General features: G+C 35.3%; 2 protein-coding genes across 5 annotated transcripts in view; one reads left to right on the plus strand and one right to left on the minus strand.

Annotated features, from left to right (window-relative positions):
• Positions 1–24904, plus strand: part of LOC113507610 — a 411058-nt gene that overhangs the window by 338478 nt on the left and 47676 nt on the right. The window lies entirely within an intron of this gene.
• On the minus strand, positions 19542–24515 carry LOC113507613. Of its 2 annotated transcripts, none has more exons than XM_026890494.1 (7): positions 23328–24515; positions 22633–22774; positions 22080–22133; positions 21923–22010; positions 21475–21597; positions 20888–21043; positions 19542–20427 (listed from the first exon to the last, which is right to left on the minus strand). In XM_026890494.1, exons 1-7 carry the CDS (start codon positions 23482–23484, stop codon positions 20275–20277), a joined length of 873 nt encoding a protein of 290 aa, XP_026746295.1. In that variant the 5' UTR covers positions 23485–24515; the 3' UTR covers positions 19542–20274. The 2 variants fall into 2 exon arrangements, with proteins under 2 accessions (XP_026746295.1, XP_026746294.1); XM_026890493.1 differs by having other exon boundaries at positions 23250–24515.

A 24904-nucleotide genomic window follows, 5' to 3' on the forward strand; every position in this document is an offset into this window, starting at 1 on the left:
AAATTGGATAAAAAGGTCGTTCGGACGGAAGGACCAATAATACTTTGCATATAAATGTGTTGTTACGTTGCATGTTTACAATCGCATATTATTTAGCATCGTGTAACACATATTTTAGTTTTATTACTAGTATTGTTCGGCGAGGTATTTTGTTAGTTTAGCTTGTACTTTATCGACAAGTATTTTCATGAATAAGATTTCTGCATAATATTTGAGTGTACTGTTAGCCAAGTGATTGAAGTAACCATGCTAAACGGAATCTGCAAGAGGTGATTGACAATATAATTCGTTGATTTTTCGCGATCATAGTTTTGTCTTCGGATTAGATTGCTAAAAATTTACTGCTACGGGGCCCCATTCAATAAGAGCGCAAAAAGACATTATGATGAAACTGTATTTTAAAAATATTATAGAAAACTAAAATTAATTCCACACCTAAAAAGCTATAATCATCATCTTGACCTTTCGGAATTTTCCTTAATCTTCAACCGATTTTTGTATCAAAGTTAACACAAATTTAACTCCAATTATTATCACAGCAACACCATCAATCAGAGATATAATTAATCTCTTTACATTTATAGCTGCCTTCAAACAAAGCCTTTATAACACGAACAGATAGTCATCCTAACTCCCAATCAAACGTCACCTTAACACCAAACAGTAATCAAAACAATAATTTTGATCTCAATTTAGCTTAACAATACTCTACATGGAGTTAATCAATCAAAAATAAACCTTAATTTACAAGGCATACGATTTCAAATCAATTGAAACATAAAATTGTAGAATGAAATGTACAAAGCTTATATGTTATAGGAAAACCAGCTTTAAAAGCTAAGTGTTTAGGTTGTATTTGGATCAGATATCATGGAAAATTAATACTAGTTTTTCAACGCAAAATGATCTTTACGCCTCAGAGATAAGGTTGTCATATTTGGATCAGATTTGAGTATGGACATTAATCGATGTTTCGTTAGTATTCATGTCACGTAAGGAAAACAGAAAGTTGTCAAAGTAAACTATTATTATAGTGAGTTCGATATTGGATAAATTACTCTGATAGATATCTCGGGCATTAATTATTATATCAATATACCTTCGAGATAAGTTATATTAACAAAAGGGACGGAATTAATGAAGGAAAATAAGCTTAATTGCACCGGAATAAGACTCACTTTGCAGTTATCTAAAGGTTGTATTATACGCAAGTAGCGTATTGGTAAAAACCGGTCAAATGCAACTCATCCTTGCGGCACTAACTGTAAACTAGGGTTGAAATTTACACAGGCGGCGCTGCTATAAAAACAAGTAAAAAATAATATCAATTTAGGTTTATTTACTATTGGCACTATCATGAGCTTGATGGGGGACCAATATTTTTTGCAATTTTTTTTCTCTTAGCATATTTTTAGTAAGTCCTCAGTATCACAAGTAGAGCACATACTTGACTGTACCGCTTATTTATTAACTGTTTAAAAAATGGTTTATACGCTGTCCATTTTTGAGACCTGGAACTATATTTCTATTAAGTTATTCTATTAAATTAATTAATAATTACATGAGTATTCGTTTTTACAATAAAAATAGTTTTCACATCTAGTTTTTTCAGGCTAAAGCGACTGCCTTTCAATCTGTAGATTTGACACGCTCTCATTTTTATTATAGTTTTCTCAACTAAGAGAAGTCAGTTTGAACCTCACCTAAACCAGCGTCATATACACGAGCCCTTATATAACGTAACAAGTACTCATTTATAAGTTAACGCCGCACCTCAAAAGACAACTCGAGGCACAAAAGCGGAGCGGTAAATTATCCGTTCTCGCCGTGTTATCCGGCGGACTCGCCGGTTATCCGGGCCGTGTCCGTTGCGAGGCCGGTTGACTGATGCTTTCCGGGTACGTCTACTTAATTGTGGCCACGGAAATTTGTCCGTTCGAATTGCGGTCGGAGTATAATTCTTTTCGTGGAATATATTTTAATGTAATTTTGTAACATTAATTTGCGTGTGAAATGTTTTTTGAGTTGAATAGGTTATGTTTGAAAGAGCTCGGTTTTATTTTAATCGTCTCGTATTAAGGTTATATCGCGTAGAACTGCGAACGTCATTCTTAACATTTAAGTGAGATTCTTGTGACACGGATGTTTCACAGAGATTTCTACATACATAAGATTTTTTACATATTATTACATACATTTATTTATTTATTTATTTTCGAGGAGCTCGTGGCTAAGCTATAACCGCATAAGTGATTCGATCAAAGGTTAAGCTATGCTTGACGCGGTTGGTCCGTAGATGGGTGACCATCTGTGTCATAATGAGTTCCTCCATGTTTCGGAAGGCACGTTAAGTTGTGGGTCCCGGCTGTTATTCCTACATCTTTGACAGTCGTTACAGGTAGCCAGAAGCTTGAAAAAGTCTGACAGCCAGTCTAACCAAGGGGTATCGTGTTGCCCAGGTAACTGGGTTAAGGAGGTCAGATAGGCAGTCGCTCCTTGTAAAACACTGGTACTTAGCTGAAACCGGTTGGACTGGTAGCCGACCCCAACATAGTTGGGAAAAGGCTAGGCCAATGATAAGAATATATTTTCGTAGATTGTATGCACAAAGAAACAGTATACTTATTGGCCTAACACAATTGACTTTCATGTGGGCTAACACTTTGGGCTTTGTCAAGTGATTATTGAATTCAAATAAGTAAATCAAAATTCCCCATACAATTTCATCAAAATTAAACTCAAAATGGTGACAAATAACACACCGTTACAAAACCAAACAAAATCAAAAGAGCGTTAACATTTACACATCGAGCAAATTAACAGCACAAGCTACATTTTATAATAACACTAAAAATGCACAATGAACTGGCTATAGTCACCATACCGTGACTATTCAAAGCCGCTCGTAATTGCATAAATTGTACAACATAAGGGAGTCCACGATTTCGTTCATTACGCACGGACAATTCTAAAATACGTATCTGGCGGTCACCCAAATGGTGGTCACCACAAAACGGGGCATTATCAAACACTAATACAGAACGAGGCTTTGTGACGCGTCGCGATTCGGCTAATTAATATCCGCTGTTCCGCTACGTTTGGTCACCCTAATAATTCTAGAAGCGGTTTGTGGATTTGTCGGTTGTTACATTATTTTGGCCTCGCCTGTAGTGTGATTTACAAATAGTGCATCACTTTGTATGGTCAGTATTGTACTAGATTAATGGAGATAGTTTTTTAACGCTGTAAGTATTTTAATCCTTGTGTCGCAGGGGTTTTACAAACATTCAAGTCACAGCATGTGGTCAGGTCTAGCGCGAGATTCAGAACAAGCACTCGTAAATCACACTAATTATTATATGACGCGGGATCGAAAATGCGATACGTCGTTGAAAGTATGTCGCGACACTTTTACGAAGTGAACCAGCCTGTTTTATAAAAAGGTTAACATTTATTATCTACCCATTTATTAATTTTCCTATCATGTTTCACAGAGAATGCAAGCGATCCTGCTCCTATATGGTATTTATAGACAGTTTAAGACCGACATATCCCCACTCCTTGCAATCGACCTTCGTCATTCTCCCCAGAATACAAAAAAATCCCTCAAATCGTTTGCAATTCAAAGAATTATTTTAAGTACGAATAATGACGTCAAAATTATGAGCGAGGAGCTCGTGGCTAAGCTATAACTGCGTAAGTGATTCGATCACAGGTTAAGCTATGCTTGACGCGGTTGGTCCGTAGATGGGTGACCATCTTTGTCATAACGAGTTCCTCCGTGTTTCGGAAGGCACGTTAAATTGTGGGTCCCGGCTGTTATTCCTACATCTTTGACAGTCGTTACAGGTAGTCAGAAGCTTGAAAAAGTCTGACAGCCAGTCTAACCAAGGGGTATCGTGTTGCCCAGGTAACTGGGTTGAGGAGGTCAGATAGGCAGTCGCTCCTTGTAAAACACTGGTACTTAGCTGAAACCGGTTGGACTGGTAGCCGACCCCAACATAGTTGGGAAAAGGCTAGGCCAATGAATGACGTCAAAATTATAAAGATCTACATCGACATTTATCCGAAAAAACAAATCGAACTGCCAACAACTCAAATCAATTACAAGAATGACCTCGTCATTCAATACGTTATCAAATATCCAGTATAATCATCATACGTTTGCAAAATAAGAATGTAAGTACATTGGCCATTTATTCGGACGATTTCATAATCACATCGGTTGGATGGGTCGACAAAAAAGTGAATCGTTAGGCAAACGGGACGACTTATTGAACATTCTCATTCTTTTTAATAGGGCAACGTTCCACTGCTAGCGGTTATAGGATTTTTTCTTTCTTAAGCATCATTATGCATTTGTTTTTTTGGCTGATAAGGGTTTAGGTTTTTTCAAAACGTGAATTCAACATTAATTGTACAAAACAGTAATTATTATAGAAACGGATTGGTGTGTTTTGAAGGTTATGTATACAAAGGGTAAAATGAAATTCTTTGGCTACACTTTCTGTCTGTCCGTCTTACCATCTGTCACCTGAGTATGTCATGTACCGTGGCAGCTAGACAATTGAAATATTAAAAAAAAATCAGTTGCGCTATAACAACTTATTATAAAAGTGAAGATCGAGGCTCAGCAGCGTTTGATACGATCATAAAAATGATGGGTGATCATTTTTGTAAATATCTTTTTTTGTCTATTTGTACGGAACTCTCAGTGTCGCAAGTCCTACTCACACTTGCCCGGTTTTATATTTTAATTATAGTTCAGAATCTACACCAATACAATAAATGTAATTTTGACACCCCCTGTACGCCACAAACCATAACAATACTCAAATCAAATAAACAAGAGACATACAGCCGCCATAACTATATCAGGACTCAACTTTACGGTCCCATTCACTCAGAGCGAGTGAATGTAACCATAAAATACGACAACTGAACTACTGAATGAGTTTAACGCGCAATGACTTTTGAACTCGTATATTACTCATATCCCTACAATTGTATTGAGACCTGAAGTCAGAGCTGTAAAGCAATGCTCGTAAAATGGATCGTATATTGTTAATTTGAAGGCTCAAGTGATGTAGAATTGAAGTTTACGTTTTGCGATGGAAGGAATTTGTTTTTAGTCCAATGCTGCGAATGTTGAAAGACACGTTAAGGTTTGCCTCAGTTACGCGGCAATGGATAATAGAGATGTAGGATTCTCGTTATTTCCTATGTCACACTGTGTTTGAATTTGATTCAGTTGACTATTTATTTAGGTAAAGTAACGTTTACCTAAATAAATAGTCAACGTAATATGTTATGAAATAAGTAAACAACTTAACATAAATATAAAAGATGTCGCATAAACTTAGTTTTTTTTTTCAGGTGTGAAAACATAGGAAAACCTTCATATTATTTTAAACGGCTTTTAAAAGGACTCTCACCATGACACTTTGCTGAAAAAATAACAACATAATCAAAAGCTAGTAATATTTATGAAAACATTAACGTTGATCACATCAAATTAGAAAATTACAGGTTAAAGTAACAGTTCAAGTTCAAAATCAAGACAAAGCTTTTGTATCCAGTAGGTTTAAAAAAGGCTCTATAATTAAAAAACGAAAGTCAAGAGTTTTTATTTCAACTTCGGGCATTTTTAAAACTTTCCAATAATCACTAGGTGAGCCATTCCAAATTGTAATTCCTAGAAAAATCCATTACGTAGAGGGCAAACAATTTAATTTTCAATAGTACCTACATAGATATTGAGAATAAAATTTACAAGTGACCTAGGAAGAAAAACCATAACTTTTCTGCTTACACTAAGACCTGGTCCTTATGCCCATACAATAGTAAATTTAATCCATTCCATTCCAGACAGAACCCAATCTGTTCGTCACCAGAAAACGATGTGCTGAGTAATTCTAGCTATATTGTAAGAAAATACTTTTTCTACTATATTCTAGTTTTGTTATCGGAAAGTTTCTTTTTCCGATTTATGTATGAAAGCGGGAGCTGTAAGCATTCATTCCTTTCTTACTAGCAAATTTGGTCAGAAAGGGTCCAGTTCTTGAATTTTAATTATAGTCCGAATCTGGTGGCAAAGTAATCAACAATGCTTACTGTGCAGTCATTCATGGTTTATCTTGCGTTTTTGATATAACAATAAAAGAAAAGATACCTCGAAAAGAAATCTTATGACATTTATATTTCTAAGAAGAAGTTGTTGCGAACGTCAGGTTTGCTACGAATGTTAAGTGTTTCCTCTTAAAATTAGGTACTTTTACTCTTAAATAACCATATTTTTGTAGCATACGCCCTAAAATACCTCAAACCGTTCGCAGTTTGATTACACGAGTATCCAAGTCATAAACATAAGTCACCAAATCACACCTATTGCTCGCGATATGTCTTGTATTCGATCCTCGTGTAGGAAAAGCACTTGTATGATCAACATAATTATTATGCTTGTTTTGAGTCTTGTAAAAGTGACTTGAATGTTTATAAAAACCCTTACGGCAAAAAAAGTAAATTTCTCAGCGTGGTGTGGACCAAAAAATTTTACGTAAATACAAAACATCTACGTAGCGTAGCCGAATAAACACAAGGTACCTCTTTTGTTAAACGACATAATAACGATTCCTCAAACGAATTTTGAACCTTATCCTCAAGGATTTTTCTAAAATGAACTCTATGAAATCGCTTCGGTTCACAAGGCTTATATTTCCTTAAATGCAAATTTCATATTAATAATTAATTTATAGGCGCTTAATTGGTACATTTTCCGCCTGACTGCTTAAAAGGTCCTTTTAAGTATTTTTAAATGTATACTTTGCGATTTAAAAATAAACAATTAAATGGAATTCTTTTTATGAAAGAGGTACTCTACGAAAAACCGGTCAAGTGTAAGTCGGGCTCACGATTCGTACAAATAGGCTAAAGAAATACGGGGGAGTAACCCATTAAATATACACCGTGATTTTTTAGTCGTCTTACAAAAGCAGCCCAGTTCATGTATCGTGATAAAAAAATAGGTAATTATGAGATTTGAATAAATTTAAAATGCAATTTTTATTCAATATTATGATGCAATTCGTAGTTTTTTAGAAACAGCTCTGTTGCGAGCGCGGTCCGAGCCTTGTAACAATGGTGAGGGGCGCGGGCGGCAGCGTTTTTATCATTTTTAAGAGTATTTTCAGATTTCGCTTGTTTAATTTTTCTTCGTACTTATTATCTTAGTTGATGATAAAAAAATAATAATCGCGCCTAGGGTTATTTTACGTCGGATACATGAACTGGGCTCCTTTTGTAAGACGACTAAAAATCACCGTGTATATTATGATCGTTCTAACCCTATTCAAGAGAATTGTAATTTATTTTACTGCTATAGCGTAAAATAAATGTCAAAATTAAAACATCCTAGATATCACGTTTGGACCGCCAGATAGACAGCGGATCCTTAGCAATATAGATCCGGTTAAAAAGTAACAAATTTGAAAACGTCTGTTTTGCGTTGAGCTTTTAATTTTTAAATTGGTTTGAAAAGAAAACATGACTATGAAATCTAAATGCTAAATATTTGAATCTGAAATCGCCAAGCCGCAAAGAGCTATGCGCTGGCGATCAATGCTCTAACTTTCCTTGTATGGAAGTGGCTTGTTCCCAGTGGTGATACGTCTATAAGCTAGTATTTTATTAATTTTAGAAACGTCACACGTCTTTGACAGTTATCAGTTATGGTTTTTTATTTATAATCGATATTTTGGCCACCAACTCAAACAAGAGCACAAAATACAAAACGACACTTACACTTTTAATTAATAAAGTCATGCCCTTTGTCTTTGAAGCCAATAAAAACCTGTATCCAAAGATTCTTGGCAATAAGGCAAAAGGACCAAAAAATACACCAAATGACCACCAGACGTGCCCCATTCCAAATAAAAAACTCGTCAGTTCGATTCTGGATTGAAATGAACTTATTCGAACGATCGAATGATAAATGACTCGAGATATGAAATTCTCGATATGATCGATTACTTAACGATTTTATAACGAGCTCGAATCGATTTGGGAGGATGGGTTTATTGAAAGGTTAGATTTAATATTTGACTGAACGGATAGCCGCGCGGTTGAGGTCATCACGCCAAACCCACTGAGGCGACGTGAAGCGGGTTCGATCCGATGAGACAAGCATTTTGTGATCTACGAATGCTTGCCCTGTGTCTGGGTGTCTTTCTGAATGTGCTTGAATGATTAAAACAAATCAAATATTTGTTGTGAGTTTTTGGTTATTTATTTTTTCTCTTTATTCTGTTATGTGTACGACATAGTAAAACTTCGTCCTTTTCACCTTAAATTCAGTTATTACGTGGTGAGAATATTTTGGGCTTGAACGTAGTTTGTATTTACTTTTAAGAATTTACGTTTGCAATTTTAAAAGATATTTCTTGTTTTTATTTACACGCACAGGGGTCTACATAAACAACTTTATCTAAACTAAAAATGAAAGCTACACCAATGAATCGAAATTTTACATACCAGTGCAGGTCTTATTCAATTGAGAAAGAAAGACGGCGCAATACATCATCCGTACTGGCAACACACTTAAACGCTCATGATAAGCGCAAAGAATGTTACTTTCAGCATTAAGTTAACACATCTTTCTAATCACCGTTATCACAACGCCATAAGGTCCATTTTCGAGTGTACATCTATATACTATATAATATATAAAGCCGAAGAGTTTGTTTGAACGCGTTAATCTCAGGGACTACTGGTTCAATTTGAAAAAATATTTTTGAGGACGGTTTAAGGCTATAAGCCATCACGCTGCGACTAATAGGAGCGAAGATATAATGGAAAATGTGGAAAAACAGGGTAGAAAAAAATCATAACTTAAATCTTCTAACCACGCGGACGAAGTCGCGGGCAACAGCTAGTGCAATTGATAAAACTGTTGCGTCAAACGAAACAATAAACCTTGGCGTTGCAATTCCTATACAGTGAAACAAACAAACGATTATTTGAATTTCTCGATAGAGAAACAAAACTATTAGGTGGTTTCGATGGAGTCCATACATTTGTATTGCGATTTACGTACTTTGCGACGCTTTTTTAAGGTTTCAGGTTAAATATACATATTTAAATCTTAAGTGAGGGGTAAACGTCATAAAATATATATATATATATATATATAACCTTTTTTCTGTGTTTTGTGTGAATCGCATATACTCGTATACCTATATTTAATTTAATCACTAACGAAATTAGTGTGAGAGGACCCTTAAAGGTAACAAAAAATATAGCAAAATTAACACTAATGACCATATATATACGGCTGACTTTTTTCCAATAAAAAGGCAGCATACAAAATATGATTCAAAGAACACAAATATATTGCAACAAAGTTATTTTTCAAACAAAAAACATGGAAGAATAACATCAACCAATTGAGACCTCAAATAAAGTAATATCGGAAAAGATAAAGTCAAAAGTTTCTAAAGCTGAATAAAAATATGAAAGACAGGAAAGCTATTGAAGAATGTCGCGAGGAAAACTATTAAACTTTAGCTCTGAGAGAACTTTGGCTCTGAAGAGAGATGCAGCTATAAGCCGTATAGTGCCGTCTCGCTTTCTCTACGACAAAGACCTGACTTAAGGTGGAAGTAAACCGTTTTAGATATCCTTGGACATTTATTTTGCTTTAAGACATCAAAACTGATGTCAACTTTCCGATTAAAGTATAATTTTGGTCCCACACATGAGGATCAAAATTGTTGGACTTGCTTATTAAGTTTCTGCTTCAAAATTATACGATGAGGGCACACTAGAAATTAAGTTAAAATACTTAAATCCTTCATTAGGTTTTTAATTAATGTCATTCCTTAACGTAAAATCCCAGTATTCCTTTTTAAATTTTAACCTTTGGAATCTGGCTGTCCTTATGGATAATTAGGAAAGTACATTCTTACAAAAAGTCCCATTACTATTAGCCTGCGTTGAGATCGAACCTGCACCTAATGCATACGAATCCACACATGCAACCGAAGAACCACCACGACATTACAACGTAGGTGAACTCACACCTACGCATTCAAGACACGTTCCCACTAACCAAACAGCTCTTCAAAACGCTTTTGTTTCGCATTTGTGTTTTTAATTACCTCACCCACGTATTCTACAAAATCCAGACCTGTTTGTACCGTCACGGCCAGATTAGCATACTCGTAAGAACGGACATGTCTCTAATTGCCTTGAAACATAGACAAAAACGAGGGTACAAACAGTGAGAAACGCTTGATATATTTACAAACGGACTCCAAAAACTGGAGGTCCATTCAAACGTTCCCTACGTGACAAGGACGTTGAATTTTTCACTAGTCTACCTGAATAAATAGGACTGTTTTTTTTTTGGGTTCAGTACCTAAATAGTAAAAGAAACAGAAACACAGAGAACAGTTACCATCTTTCTGTCTGTCACCATGTTGTGAACTTAGATAGTTTTTTTTTTACATTGTGCACTTCATCACCTAATACAACTACACTTGCAAAAACAGAATAAAATGGAGTGCCCTCTCCTATAAAACCAACATGACATTTTTAAGGTTTTTAGAAATCTGTACTCAAATAGCAAAACGAGACCACGATAGATGATTAAGTCTCCTCTTCGCTTTCTTTTCAGATTTCTGCTTGTCTGTCACCTAATGAAATTAGGTGTATTAGTTGACATTTTACAGATGGTGTAATTTTATGACCACTTAACAACTAATACTAAAAAAGGGAAGAAACTCTTTAAAGGGTGCTCCTTTAAATAGTTTCGAGAGACGTGCTTTTATAGATAATAGTACGGAACCCTTCGTTCACGAGTCTGACTGGCACTTGCCGGTTTTTTTTTTTCGTAAAACATTCTAACAAATGTTCGGTTGCGAGGTTGAATTAGTTCAATAAATTATTCCGGGAGTTTTTAACGTGTACCAAATTGAGTTACAATCAATTTTATTGTTTTTGATTACACAAATTTATTACTTTTAATTAATAACGTTCCTCTATTGCAACGGGGATAGTGAAATTGGTTTTTTGTTTGCAATCTGGTTGTTTGTCAGGTTTATTTGAAGAATCATGTTTTTTACACGTAGTCAAAATGTTTAGCTTTTTTTACTATGCAATTGTTCCACTGCTGGGCTTATATTTTTAGAGGATTTATTTTTTTGTAAAAACGATACTTGCTCTAGAGAATGTATTCCCTGTGTCACAGGTGCTTTCACACTAAGTCATACGCCTGAACATGCATTCGTTTATCGCACAAATACATGCCCTACGCGGCACTCGAACCTGCATTTGCACACAGAGCGGGTTCCATGTAGACCCCTTTCTTAAGCTCAATTTCTAAACGGCATAGATAGATAGCTGTTTGAGCGATTGCTAGATTCCTTCTCACTGTAAAATCAACTCAAAGTCAGAAAGTGTCTTAGGAGTGTTTGAAAATAAAAGATCTTATTTTACTTTATAACATTTCTCATGGAAAATCGCTGAATTTGCTAGTCCTAATTGCCGCAAAATACAACAAACTTATTTATATCCTTTTCGAGTTGAAATCTGCAACATTCAGTTGTTTCGTCTCTTTTCGTTTTTTTTTATTCTATCAACAATGTATATTCGACACTGCCTCCTAAAACATGCAACTGTCATTTAGTCCAGGTATCTACAATGTACAGGCTCGACAACAATTGCGTTGTTTTTGTACGGCGACACACTCACAGCGTGCATTTTTACTGCTGTTGGCTGCTGTTATACTTAAACGTATCAGCGGTTGCATGAGCAAACTGCTTTTTAACAGCGAGGGAAAGGAGAGTGTATCTGTTTGCATGTGTGTATGTACCACTTAAACAGGTGAAGCAATTAAGGTGCACTAATTAGGATGCGGTTTTTTATTAAAATTTGTCTGAAGATTTTCTAGCCATAAAAATATAGTTTAGTTAGGTAAGAGAAAGACCTAAAAATATATTTAAATTCGACAGTTTCATTTCTAAGAAAATTGTTATAAATTTGATCAAAAGGACTTGGATGCGATTCTTCTCTTTTGTGGGTTTTTTTTTAACAAACAATATTTATGCATTGAGATTTAAGCAAAGGTATCAATCAAGTGTACGCCAACAACATTGCCAATGTAGCTTTATCTTTTTTTCATTGCTGATTACCAAAATTGTATTTTTCTTTGTAATTTTTTCCCCACGTTTTTCTACACTCACATTTCTTGTTTGTTCATCGCTCCGGTTGTATTTTTGCAACCGGAGCGAGGCGGAGCCAGGCTGTAGTTTTCAGGGTAGCTTTAACCCGATGACAATACAATTTACAACTATAAAATCAGCTAAACCAATTTTGATTAAATTTAAATAATGTGGAATTTAAAAACGTGGGTTTCTTAAAATCAATTAATTTACTTGTTTATTTCAGAGTAAACATTTTCCATATTACACTTCGGTGTAAATAAATCCGCTAGTTTTCAATCGTCAACGGAAATAGATGCCCCGATTCTCCTCGCCCCGCTACGTTGTACCCTTTATTTATTTAAACTACAAAAGGTCCAGAGCAATCGTTCGTGACTAACGACAGTGCTATTGACTAGAGCTTTGCTAAAAGCTCGCTTCTTTAAGCTTTACAAAGTTGCGCTTTAAGCTTGATTCATTAAAAACCTTGCATTGATTGGGAGCTTTTTATTTCTTTTTTTGTTTAGTTAGATGGAGTTGTTGTTTGTTTGATTGTGATTTTTTTTTTTAACAGTGCAATGGTTTACTTATTTTGCAGGGATTGCTTGTCTTGTTTTGGAGACAAATCGAGTCTTTAATTTTATTATGAGCCGTTCGTTCCAACTGAATTAAAAAAGGCGGAACTTCCAAATCGGGCTGTATTTGTTTATTTTATTTATGTTTTTGCAGAACTTCGTACTATATCAACCTTATTTGTTGATTCTTTTTGTATTACATGTTGAATAGCTATCATTTGTTCCATTTCATCACGATTATCTCAATAGTTTTCATTAAAAGTCTATTTTTGTTTATTTTCCATGTCATCTAAATAGCCGTTTACTAGCACATTTCAATTATCTAAATGAAGAATTAACAGTGCAAATACCAATATTCTCGAGAAAATTCGAGTTTAAATTTTCAAGCTGTTTTACTTTTTGGTTTCAGTCGTGAAATCGGCCTTAAACACATTAGCATGACATGAGACTGTCAGTAGGTAATGTCATTACTTCTGAGTATCGGTCGCTCCCCTGTACTGAGAAAATCGCATTAGAACGTAAGCTATACGGAACTTGCTGGACTTTTCGAGGAAAAGCGGATGTTTGACGATCCAATAGACAACATGTTAAGTGATTTTGGTAAAGGTCATCTTTGTCATTAAGTGAAACCCTAGGGAAGGAAAAGGAAATAGAAAGTTTATTAATAAGGTACCACTGTCTGTCCGTTTGTTACCAAGCTGTATCTCATGAATAGGGGAGCTGCATTTCAGGTAATGTGTTACAGTGGCTTTTAAATGAAAATAAAAATCAAGGATAAGCCACGGTTATTAGTCATAAATTTGAAGTGAAAATGTGAAATTTGAATTTTTTATATAGAACAAGCGAACCGTTCGCACTTGACCAGTTTTACTTGACTACCAAAACGTCACTCACACTAACACACACCAGCTTACAATAATTCCACATTTGTTAAACACACATACAATCTATTTTCGAACGCATTAAAATCGATCGATTTCAAGTAATCGCTTATAAGGCCATATACACTGGACGGAGTAAATTCAATCGGGCCACAAGCATTGGGATTCAATCATGTTGAACTGCACATACACGTTATGCGATAAACGGAGCATTTGGAATGATAACGATCGTAATCACTTTGTAAGGAATATTGAACCAGAGAATTATTAAATGAGGTAAAAGGTTTACTTACGCGTATTTATCGGGGTAGCCCGACTAGTTTTGTTAGTTCAACTCGCGATCCCGCCGCGTCTGCTCATGATTAAGGACTAATGTTGGGTCCGAAAACCAAGGGGTATCATGTTGTCTAGTGAACTCCGTGACACAAGGATAAAATTCCAAAGATAGAACGGAGGTCATTTCAAAAAGAAAAAAAATATTTGAAAGATCCTAATTTCATACCTAAATAGGCTTTTTTGCAAACACATAATGTTCGCAAACCTAGGAAAAGCTCATGGCTAAGCTATAACTGCATAAGTGAATCAATCACAGGTAAAGCTGCTTGACGCGGTTGGTGAGTAGATGGGTGACCACCTTTGTCATAACGAGTTCCTCCGTGTTTCAGAATGCACTTAAAATCTTTGACCTACTTTAAAGGTAGTCAGAAGCTTGAAAATCTGACAACCAGTCTAACTAAAGGGTATTTTGTTGCCCAGGTAACTGGGTTGAGGAGGTCAGATAGACAGTCGCACCTTGTAAAACACTGGTATTTAGCTGAATCCGGTTAGACTGGAAGTCGACCCCAACATAGTTGGGAAAAAGCTAGGCCGATGATGGTAGAAAGTTAGAAGGAACATTTCTTTTTTTTTTTTTCCTTCAAGATATTTTTTATAGATATATGTATTTATTATCACTATCACCTTATTATAAGTAGGTACAGTATATTGAGAGAAACAAAAACACAGATATTTTCAGGTTCTACGTTTGATTGTAATTTTTTGGCATTATTTATCGTCACGAAGACGACTCACAAATAAAAAAAGAAATTTGTCTGCGAATAAACAGAATAAAAGAAATCACTTTCGCACGCCAAACTAAATCTTCTTTTCTTCTGCTCGCTGGAATCACCATCTCCTAACCGACTATCCTGAAAAAAAAAACTACGAAACAAACTCAGAGGGTACATAGTTTGTCATAGTAACATTTTACTCTATCACAAAACGCCGTCCACTCCTAACTCAGCCTTCAAGATAATACGATGAAGGGGTCCAATCTAATATTCGGGCGCAATAACGTAATAAGGATGTCTACCGGGACATACCCGGTCCGGAGACCCGGAGACCCGGACATGCTCCAGTATTAGCTGTTTATTGGAATACCCGTTAAAATTTAATGACACGATTGAGTTTAAGTGTGCTGTGTCAATTGCCCTTGAATACTGATGAAGGATTTCTAAAGTAGGGTCGAGAATTTAAGATTTACTCGTCTTTATGAATAAGTGTGATATTCTTTTGTCAATCGATACAGTTTTTTTTGACGACTCCCGCACTAAGGATTTTAATAATTGTGTCGCCAGAGGTTTCACGAACAAACAAATCACAAGCTCTGAGACACCCAGACTCAGAACTAGCATTCGTGGATCACACAAATGCTTGTCCTACGCGGGGATTGAACCCGCAACACGATGCGCTCAGTAGGTTTGGCGTGGTGACCTCAACTACTCGACAATCCGTGCAGTCGAATTTATATTTACGTGTTTTTAAATGATATTTTGTGTAGTCTTTTCAGCAGCAAAATAACAGCAAATTATGTGTTTTCAATAGTCATTATTGATTGACGTGTCAGTCAGTATTTTTAGTAAATAATATTCAGGTAGTGCAGGCTGTGACTAAAATTCTGTTTTCGTAGTACACGTGTTGATATTAAGAGCCGATTCACTGAAACGCAACGGATAAAGCTATGATTCAAAAGCGTTTAAATCCGATCTAAATAATGATACATACCCGGTAACAGTCCTCTGTACCTATTTAATACGAATAGTCTGCACAACTATAAGTAGAGTAATTCAATGAAAATAAAAAAAGGAATAATAATTTATAAAATCAATAGTAAAAATTGATGTATAATGTAACTAAAAATGAATTAATGATATACTCCGTAACTAAAGTATTACTTACCTACATTAAACAAAAGATTAAATTAAATTTAAAAAATTGCAAATTTTTATGATAGCCCCCGTCCTAATTCTTATTTTTTCAACCCTACACACAACGCTCCAAAGTAAATATGTATTCTTTAAGGCTCATTTAGACGATGCGAGAAATATCGTACGAATTGCAATACATTGCGTGATCGCCAGCTCTGGCATCAAAAGTTATATGTTATGGCCGGCATTGTATCGCAACTTGCATGATACTTTCAACGCCATCTAAATCGGCTGTTATGCACCTTATAACTTATTGAGTATTCAGCATTTACGTTATAATTTGATCAACCAAAGTTTATTCAAAATATAACCCGCGAATGCCGATGTATTTCTTGGTAAAAAATCAATAGGGCGCACTCCGCCCATCCGTTCGGTAATGATGGATCGAGCTTACTGAAATATCGTTTCTTAACTCGAAAATGGAACTAATCAATCTTATATTTCACCGATATGTTACTTGTCTCAATGAGATATAAATTGCTGCTCCATTTCCCTGCATGGAGTCTTTAAATATTATGGAGAAATAAACATTAATATTAGGAATTAAAATAGCTTTTCTCAAACATGTTTGACTCATTTTCAACATCAATAAGGCCCTTAATAATATGAGCTTGCAACGTGAGAGTTGCACGATAGTTTCTGTAAAAAATATACCTACACGGAAAAATAAAATACTGAAATGTTGTGAACAATAATTCTTAGTTCCAATTTTTGTCATTATCATCATCATAATCATCAGAACATATTCGTTCATAGGACAAAGGCCTCCATAGAGATCTATCTTCGGCTGCTCGCATCCAGCACCTGCCAGCCATCTTGCTTTAACAAAACCATTTCTGCCACAATACACATAGCACACAAATACAACATCAGCAATTGATATGTGTGTATCCATACTCTTACGTAATGAAACATAAAATTATGGATACACACAAATACACAATTACGTACACTACACGATAAACCAACACCTTTTTCTGTCAGGGGTTAAAAACAAAACACGCAAGTTAATAAATCTGGCAAAGTAAAAGTTACAGTGCCGGCGAAATCTCAGTATTCCAGTGAATTATGTGCAAGAAAATTGAAACCAAGTCTGGAGTAGCGCCCTCCACTTTGTCAAATACGATATTCGGAAGAAATATCGGTACTTTTTTGCTGTTACAGCTTTTATTGGAAATGTAATGAAAAATAGCGTTCTAATAAGTTCGATAGACTTTCGCTGACTTGTATTTACGATATTGTTTGTGCTTCAATAAATTGGAGTTGGTTGACTTCGTTTTTAACGGTTTATCTTTACAGAAAATGTGTGTCAATGTATTTGTATAACACATATTTTGTCTCGAAGGTTTAAAATGTAATCTGAAAAAATTAACACGATGTTTCGCAAGACAAAGCTTTGTTCTTACCAACATTTTTCATTGGTCTTTATTTACCGGTGTACTTAATCATGAGCTAACGCGGTGGAGGGGTTCCCAGTCCACTCCGGTTGGGTCTGACACTAGTCGGGCTATCCAATAAATGCTCGTGAGTAAACCAGTATAAAATCAATATTTCAAACTCACGAAAGTTATGACAATTGTTTCAGTGATTCGAGTGGTTTTCAAAACTACGCACCCTTCACTACGCATCGCTTGCATGACAACAAACTGACAAGATGGAAGCATGTCCCCCCCCTATTGTGCGCAAGTTCCATCAGCATCTAGAAATATTACCTGCTTACTCACAGTGACGTGTATCATTTTTCCATCCATCTACAAAGAATTTAGTTCCAATTAGGTCTTCGAATTTCCACTCAAATTCTTTGACGTCGAAGCGGAATTGTCGAAAACTCTATTGGATTATAAACTGCATTTGTTTGTTGTACGTTCAGAAACTTTTCGGTCCAATCAATCAGCTTAGGACGTCAGGCCATTGCAATTCGTTACACTATGACTCTGCTCTCGCAAGCTCTAGGTAGCTTCTATTGAAGTGGAATGTACTGTGGATTTTTAGTATACTTTGATGGAGTATTTTTACAGTTGGGGTTATTTACTTACTGGCTGCACCCAGAAGTAGAAGTGAAGGTATGGCTAGGCAAGGGTGGCATTATTAGGAGACGATAAACCTCTTTAGTTTTTTAGTGTGTGAAAAAAGAAGAAATTAAAAGAGTTAAAAAAAAGTTTTCAGTTTTTACTCGCAAAAACTAATGACAAAATCAATCAACTAATCAAATTTCATCTGATCGTCTATGTTCAATTGTTCGTAAATAAAATTGAAATGCGTATTTATTTTAATAACCGTTAGATAAACCATACAATTGTTGTAATACGTTGTTTTGTTCGATACACCAACACATTTATAAAATAAGCCCATGGTAGGCTGAAAAGCTAATATAATATAATAAATCCTGTTTAATGATTGTGATTAAAGTTCATTTCGAAACTATTAAGTTACCACATTAAGCAACTTACTCCTTGTGTCGCGGGGGGTTTCATAAACATTCAAGTTACATGCACAAAGAAACCCAGACTCAGGACAAGCGTTCGTGAATTACCCAAATGCTTGTCTTACACGGGGATCGAACCCGCGACACGCCACGCCCAGTGGCTTTGGCCTGGTGACCTCAACCACTCGGCTATCGGTGCAGTTTAATGCAGAATTGTTATTTCAACAGCAAAAGCTATGCTAAACCTGACTCTATAGACATATTGCGCAAAGCCTCTATTTTCCAAAAGGGTTAACAACGAGAAAAAATGTTAATGGCCTGTCAAATTCCAAATTAACTCCGGTGATTAGTTGGCACACAATTTATCCAATCAAATTACCTAGCGTACATTCAATTTTAGATTTGAAAACAGATTATATTCCTCTTAAATTAGGGCTCTCTGGAAAATTAGATTTTTAGCACAATTTGAAAGGCGGGCAGTTTGAAAAGCACTGGAGATAAAGAAGTGTATGCAGAGACACCAAAACTTTGTGTGAAGTTGTATTAGCAAGGAACAAATATGATGAGCTACTAAAAGGATCAAAATAGATAAAAACTGGAAAATTAGAAAAGAATTGCATCCAAAGCGGCTCACTGTTAAGAAGCTACGGTGCCATACAGATACGAATAGCGATCAATCATGTAACACCCTTCTTAGAAAACACAGCGCATACTCTATTTGTAGACTGGACCGATTTTGAAAAATTACGTCTATTTACGTCTTCACTAGAAAGGCAAAAATCACTGCATCCAAATCATTTGACCCATACAGGCATAGCTGTCAAATTAAGAACATACTCTTTTTGGGATGGGGGTTAAAAACGAAAAAGTAGGTATGTGTGCATTGCTCTCGCTAATATATTGTCTAGCAGTAAAACTTTGCATTTCTACAGTCCCAAGACTGTTTATATTAACGCCGTAATGTATTATGCCATTTTTCAAGCTTAGTGTTTTCTGAAGTGAAATTGTTGAAATAACTTATATTTATTTCAAAACCTTCTAGAAACGACTGTTTCACATAAAAATAAAAAGCACTTTAAGGGAATGAAAATACATCTTTATTTAAAGCATCAGAAATAAAAACAACATTTTTATCGTAAAATAAGAACATTATATAATAATAATATTATTATAAAACTATACGACATCTAAAAATAGAGATATTACAAACAAAAAATATTATAATAACAACAATATTTTTCAACAAATAATTTAAATGAACGAATATTTTCAACGATTGGCCAAACATATGAGACCATTCCAAAGAAGTAATTATCAATATACGAATTGTTATGGAAGGCAAGAGTAAATCAGTTCAGTCATTCGCACTTCTACAACTGCAACTATACGTAGGCAGTAGATTGGTCTTGGTATTAGGATATATACTGATGACGTCAAAAAATCCACACACCCCATTGCGATAAAGAAAAAATATTTTTCAAAATTACTCGTAAAGGCAACGTTCACAAAGACTAAGAACAATTTTCCAGTCGTGATTACGATACATGTATTCTTTACTTGGATTGTTCAGACGCGATAGGAGTGATGATGTATCGTGAAGCGGGATTTTTAAATCATGGCTTCAGTGTTACCTCCGAAGCACCCTCGAAGATGTGACAAAACACAATGAAATACATCCAAATAGTGACTTTTCGATAAGTTCTTAAGACTTTCCTTTTCATTGACAATATTTTAGATGAACTATGCAAAGAACATTAAAAAGCAGTTACCCTAAACTCAGTTGAATAATAAACATACTATTTGATTAACTTGACTATTTCCGAAAAAGACCACAGAAGTATCCAAACAACTCTGTTTTGTACAATCTATGATGATTCGCAGATCACACAACAGAATCTGGATAAGAATAAAATCTAAATTACGAAATACGTAATAACGATAACTGTTACATCAAAACGAATCTAGAATTCCAAGTATATGTACTAGTTTTAGAAATATGTCTATTATTGAGGTGTAAAGCATAAATGCCCCTAGCGCGTAGTCGTCTTCCGTCAGTTCGACCGTTCTTCCTCCAAGTATCATTTGCAGCTCCATGACAAGAACCTGCAAATTCAAATAAAGTCAAATTGAATTTCTTAATTCATTTTAATTGATTTGGGACAAATTTTAACGACATCTATCAGGATTTCATTGCTTCACCAGTCCAAAATAAGGAATGTCCTATTTTTTTTTTTTAATTCTACATTTATTCATTATTTTTTCCTAGGTACAGATTTGAAGCTGTAATCATATAGCTTCTCTTTTTCTCCTCCTTCTTTTTAAAATGTTCTTAAAAAAAACTTTTTTTTAAGATAGAGTAGAAAATAAAAAATATGGATTTTCAACTACTCATATCATCTCGTAACCAAAAAACATATTATATTAGAAAAAGAACAGCATTTTGGCAACACCTGTAAGAACCACCAAGTCACAAATTATGTATAACTGACTTCAAGAAATTTTTAAATTCGACTATCACTTCACAAACAGCAAAATTTAAGATAATTAAAATACAAATACTTACGACAACATTAACAATTGTTCCCGCCAAAAGTATAACCAGTGTCACAGGCTTATATCGGGTATTGGTGATCAGCATGGTGATAGACACGATCATAGCAATAGCAGCAACCGCTGCGCCTATTACTATCACATAGAGCAAATACTTCGTGAAGTCGAACTGTTGGGAATGGAAACAATCGTTAGAGACTAGCTGACTCAGCTAATTACGTACTGCCTAACAGTCGATGATAAAAATGCAGACAATGTTTGCGTTATTTCCATATTTCATTAACGTTTGAACCTTCCCTGGACTTCCACGAACATTTCAAGACTAAAATAAGCCAAATCGGTTCAGGCTCTCTCGAGGTTTAGCGAGACTAACGAACAGCAATTCAGTTTTATATATAAGAAGAAGAAGAAGAAGGAAATTTTCAAATTCATGCCACAAAAACATTTGCAAAATCTATAAAAAAAAATGTAAGGAAACCGGCCATACTTAGATTTTTCGTGGTCATGTAAAGCCGCGTCAGGAGTCTAGGAGCGGTTCGGATTCGTAGACGTGGCTTTACATGAGCCGTGATGTAAGAAAGAGAAGACGAATGTACTTACATTAGTGCAAGCGAGACACAAACACACTAAGACGGTCACAGTTGTAGCCATAAGGGCCAATAATACGATCTGAGTCCTATATTGAGCTGTAATGCAAGCCGTCAATAAACTCATGAAACAAACCTGAAAATAAATAGGTTAAGTCTTAAAAATAAGTATTAAAGATGCTATTTCTGTTTCATTCTTTTGGAGATCAATTTTCATCAACCTCGATTCCAATACGGTTCTAACATTCGAAAATACAAGTAGGAAATAAAACCCTAAGAATAACAGGATTTTTTTTAAAGCGACCATCTTCTACCATCAACTATTTTCATCAAGCACCTCTAAATACTACCGACTAATTCACCTTCTAAATAAAACAGAGGAATGAAAATCGGTCCATACGTGACAGCGCTACGATGGCACAGGCGAACTTACAAGAAGTTGAACACGTTTGATAACTTACCGCTAAAAAGAGACAAAAAAAGTTACACGGCGGCACCCTCGTGCAGGCGCTACACATCATTGCATAATTTAAACCTAACATACCGCCCCTGAAAATAAAAGGTTCTGTAGAAACTAATCGTATGACTTTCAAACTAGCCTATCAAAATTTAACTTACAGTCCAATGAGCATAGGTACTAATCCGTAGCGAATGAAAACGTCCCTCAGGTCTCTGTAAAAGATTAAAGGAAAACGTCGGTAATAAAATATGGTTTCACGAAATACGAATTTACTGATTAAAAAAAGACGGGATTAGTGGTTAGTGACACCGACCGCAATACTGGAAGTCGTGGCTTCGATTCCCACCCAGGACAAATATTTGTGTGATGAGCACGATCATTTTTTGTTCATCAGCTGTCTTGCACTCATAATGATTTGAGACTAGTTTTGTGCAAAACTTGATATTAAAAACATGGGAATAAAGTTCTTTCTTCATTGAGAATTCAATTCATATCATGCTCATGTTAAATAATGTGTTTTTGTTGGTGCACGACGTGGTACTTCCTTCAGCGGGGCAAAAACCTTCTCTCTAATCCTTCCATACTTCCAAATCTAGCAGCACGTCGACCCTCGCGACATGGCTTGCCTGACAGCACTGTCCATCTGTTGGCTTAAATTGTATGCCATAATGACCAACCAAATAACCAATAACAAAAGGAGTGTATACTTACGTCATATAAACAAACATGACGAAGCCAGCGGTAAGTATGAGCATGAACAAAAGGATTGCAAAAACAAATCTGACGAAAATGTTTCTTGCTGGCTCATAATACATTGGACTTGCTCCTTCGGGCGCGCGGCTCCCAGCATCAACTAAAAAAATAATTTAACAGAGTCATAGAAGGCCTTATAAATCTATTCCAGCTGCTTCTTCATTTGACCCAAGGGTTGCCTTGCGGTCTTAAGTCCGACTTTTGTACTACAATTTTACATGAAAGTTTAAATAAATTCCCAGTTCTAATGTTGGATGATAAAAGATAAATAAATCACATCAAGAACATGTCCTCTGAGATCATTAATCTTTTTTGCAGTCTTACATGCGGTGCAAAACTAAAATATTGAGAAGATCATCCAGCGATAGGTAGTTAGATCACAGGCACATAATCTGTTAGGTCGACTTTAAGTTTTCACCCGTCAAAAAGTTCAAAACAAACATTGAAAGTAAGAATTTTACACAGCTTTGTATAATTTTTGTGACCAGTCTACTGCATCCAGTTTCATTTTCAAATATAGCACTACTAGCCTGGCTGTGTACTGCAACTTTTGGTGCAGTAAAACAAATACTCACAATTAAATTGCACCCAAAACGAAGGCAAAGTATTTGTAACTTCATTTAACTGTTTAGCACTCGTTTGATCATTGTTACCTTCCATATTTATCACAACCGAGTGTGAGTGTCTTTTAGTATTACGTCCAGTGGTTTCTTCTTTTTCTTTCTCTGAACTATCATTAGGGGCATTCCCATTTTGGGCTCCATCATTGTTTTTGTCTCTGTTATCTTCTGGTTTTTTTAATGAACTCATTTATATACTTTCGTCAATGCACTGTTTTTTATAATCATAACTTTCTTATTGTCTGCATTATCATAGTCTTGCGAAAAAAATACTTTAAAAAAACCTCCAAAATATGGAGGATATCGGAATTATTATATTCTGAAGTAATTGTCAACAAATGTCAATAGACTATTATTTTTCTTTAATAAAACATTGATGTCACCTGAAATTTTCTTCGTGATATCGATAAACACAAGTTAACGACACCCATACTATGTGCGCATAGCTTTATTATTTAAACGACTGTGTAAGAAAGTGTTGGCCCTTGAATTGAGGTTGAATTTGTAGTTAAAATACGCAAAAGTCAAATAAATCATAAAGCCCAGTGTTGAAGTCATTTTAAGCTTTCTACACACGAAGAAACCAAGATACTGATTCCCGACAATTTTACGCTCCAATGTTGCAAAATCGTTAAAACTGATGAAACAGCAAAGATTACAAAACGATGCTAGATGTTTTGTATGGTACCTATCGATACAATAATTAGTTATTAAATCTTGCAACGTTCTACTCACGCTTTTTTATCGGACGCTGTTTGATGCGGCGGGGTCGCGAGTCGATTCAACTCATATTAAGGAATCCGATTGGGCCCTAAACTAATCGAGTATCTAAACTATTGCAACGTTTCATGTTGCTAGATGTTCCTTTAGCGATTCAAAAATAAGCAAACCACTTTACTAATGGTCGATTCTTTAAGATTTTTTGTGGAATTTAGCTGCAATTTATCACAACTTCAAAGTATATTTTAGCTTCATTTAGAGACTGAACATGATTTTCAATTTATTGTCTATGAGCAAAAGTGGATCCATGATTTAATTTCATTCATTAAACAAACCTCGACTTGAGGACTTAAATCACCTTTTGTATATAGTACCTTAGGTTACCACAATAAATAGTTTGTCACGTGCATAAACTTTATAAAACTTGGATATTAACATTGTGACCTCATGTGAATCCTTTGCCATTATCAAACATATTTACTTATTAAATTAAAAAAATATAATTACCCATCTTCCTATTTTATTTAATTTACTTATTAAATTACACTAGTGTCTTATTATTTTTGTATAATTGAACTTCATTTTCCACAAATCATTATCATCATTCACAGCCTTTGTCCTCCCACTGCTGGGCAGAGGTCTCCCCTTTTTCGAGCCGTTTTCAAAGGTGCTGTGCCAGCCTCATCCAGACTCGACCCGGGACTTGGTATGTCGCCGACCTATCTTACTCCCGGACGACTGACGCTTCTTTAGCCTTACAAAGCACAAGTACATATGACATGTGATGTGTGAAAGTTAGGAACATTTATTTATTTTTACTACATCATAATAAAATTTCCAGATCTATTTTCGGCCACTACGGCACAAGATATTTGAAATAAATTCAAAAA

Source organism: Trichoplusia ni, unplaced genomic scaffold, assembly GCF_003590095.1.
Source record: "Trichoplusia ni isolate ovarian cell line Hi5 unplaced genomic scaffold, tn1 tig00002967, whole genome shotgun sequence".
Classification (NCBI taxonomy): domain Eukaryota; kingdom Metazoa; phylum Arthropoda; class Insecta; order Lepidoptera; family Noctuidae; genus Trichoplusia; species Trichoplusia ni.

Bases quoted from the DNA above. Each gene is read 5' to 3' on its own strand.
- LOC113507613 (XM_026890493.1), bottom strand. From the start codon at position 23,484: ATGAGTTCATTAAAAAAACCAGAAGATAACAGAGACAAAAACAATGAT. The intron at 21,044-21,474 runs GTAAGTACATTC...CATTCCCAACAG, and splicing joins TGTGTCTCGCTTGCACTAAT to TTCGACTTCACGAAGTATTT. The intron at 20,428-20,887 runs GTAAGTATTTGT...TTGAATTTGCAG, and splicing joins GAACAATTGTTAATGTTGTC to GTTCTTGTCATGGAGCTGCA.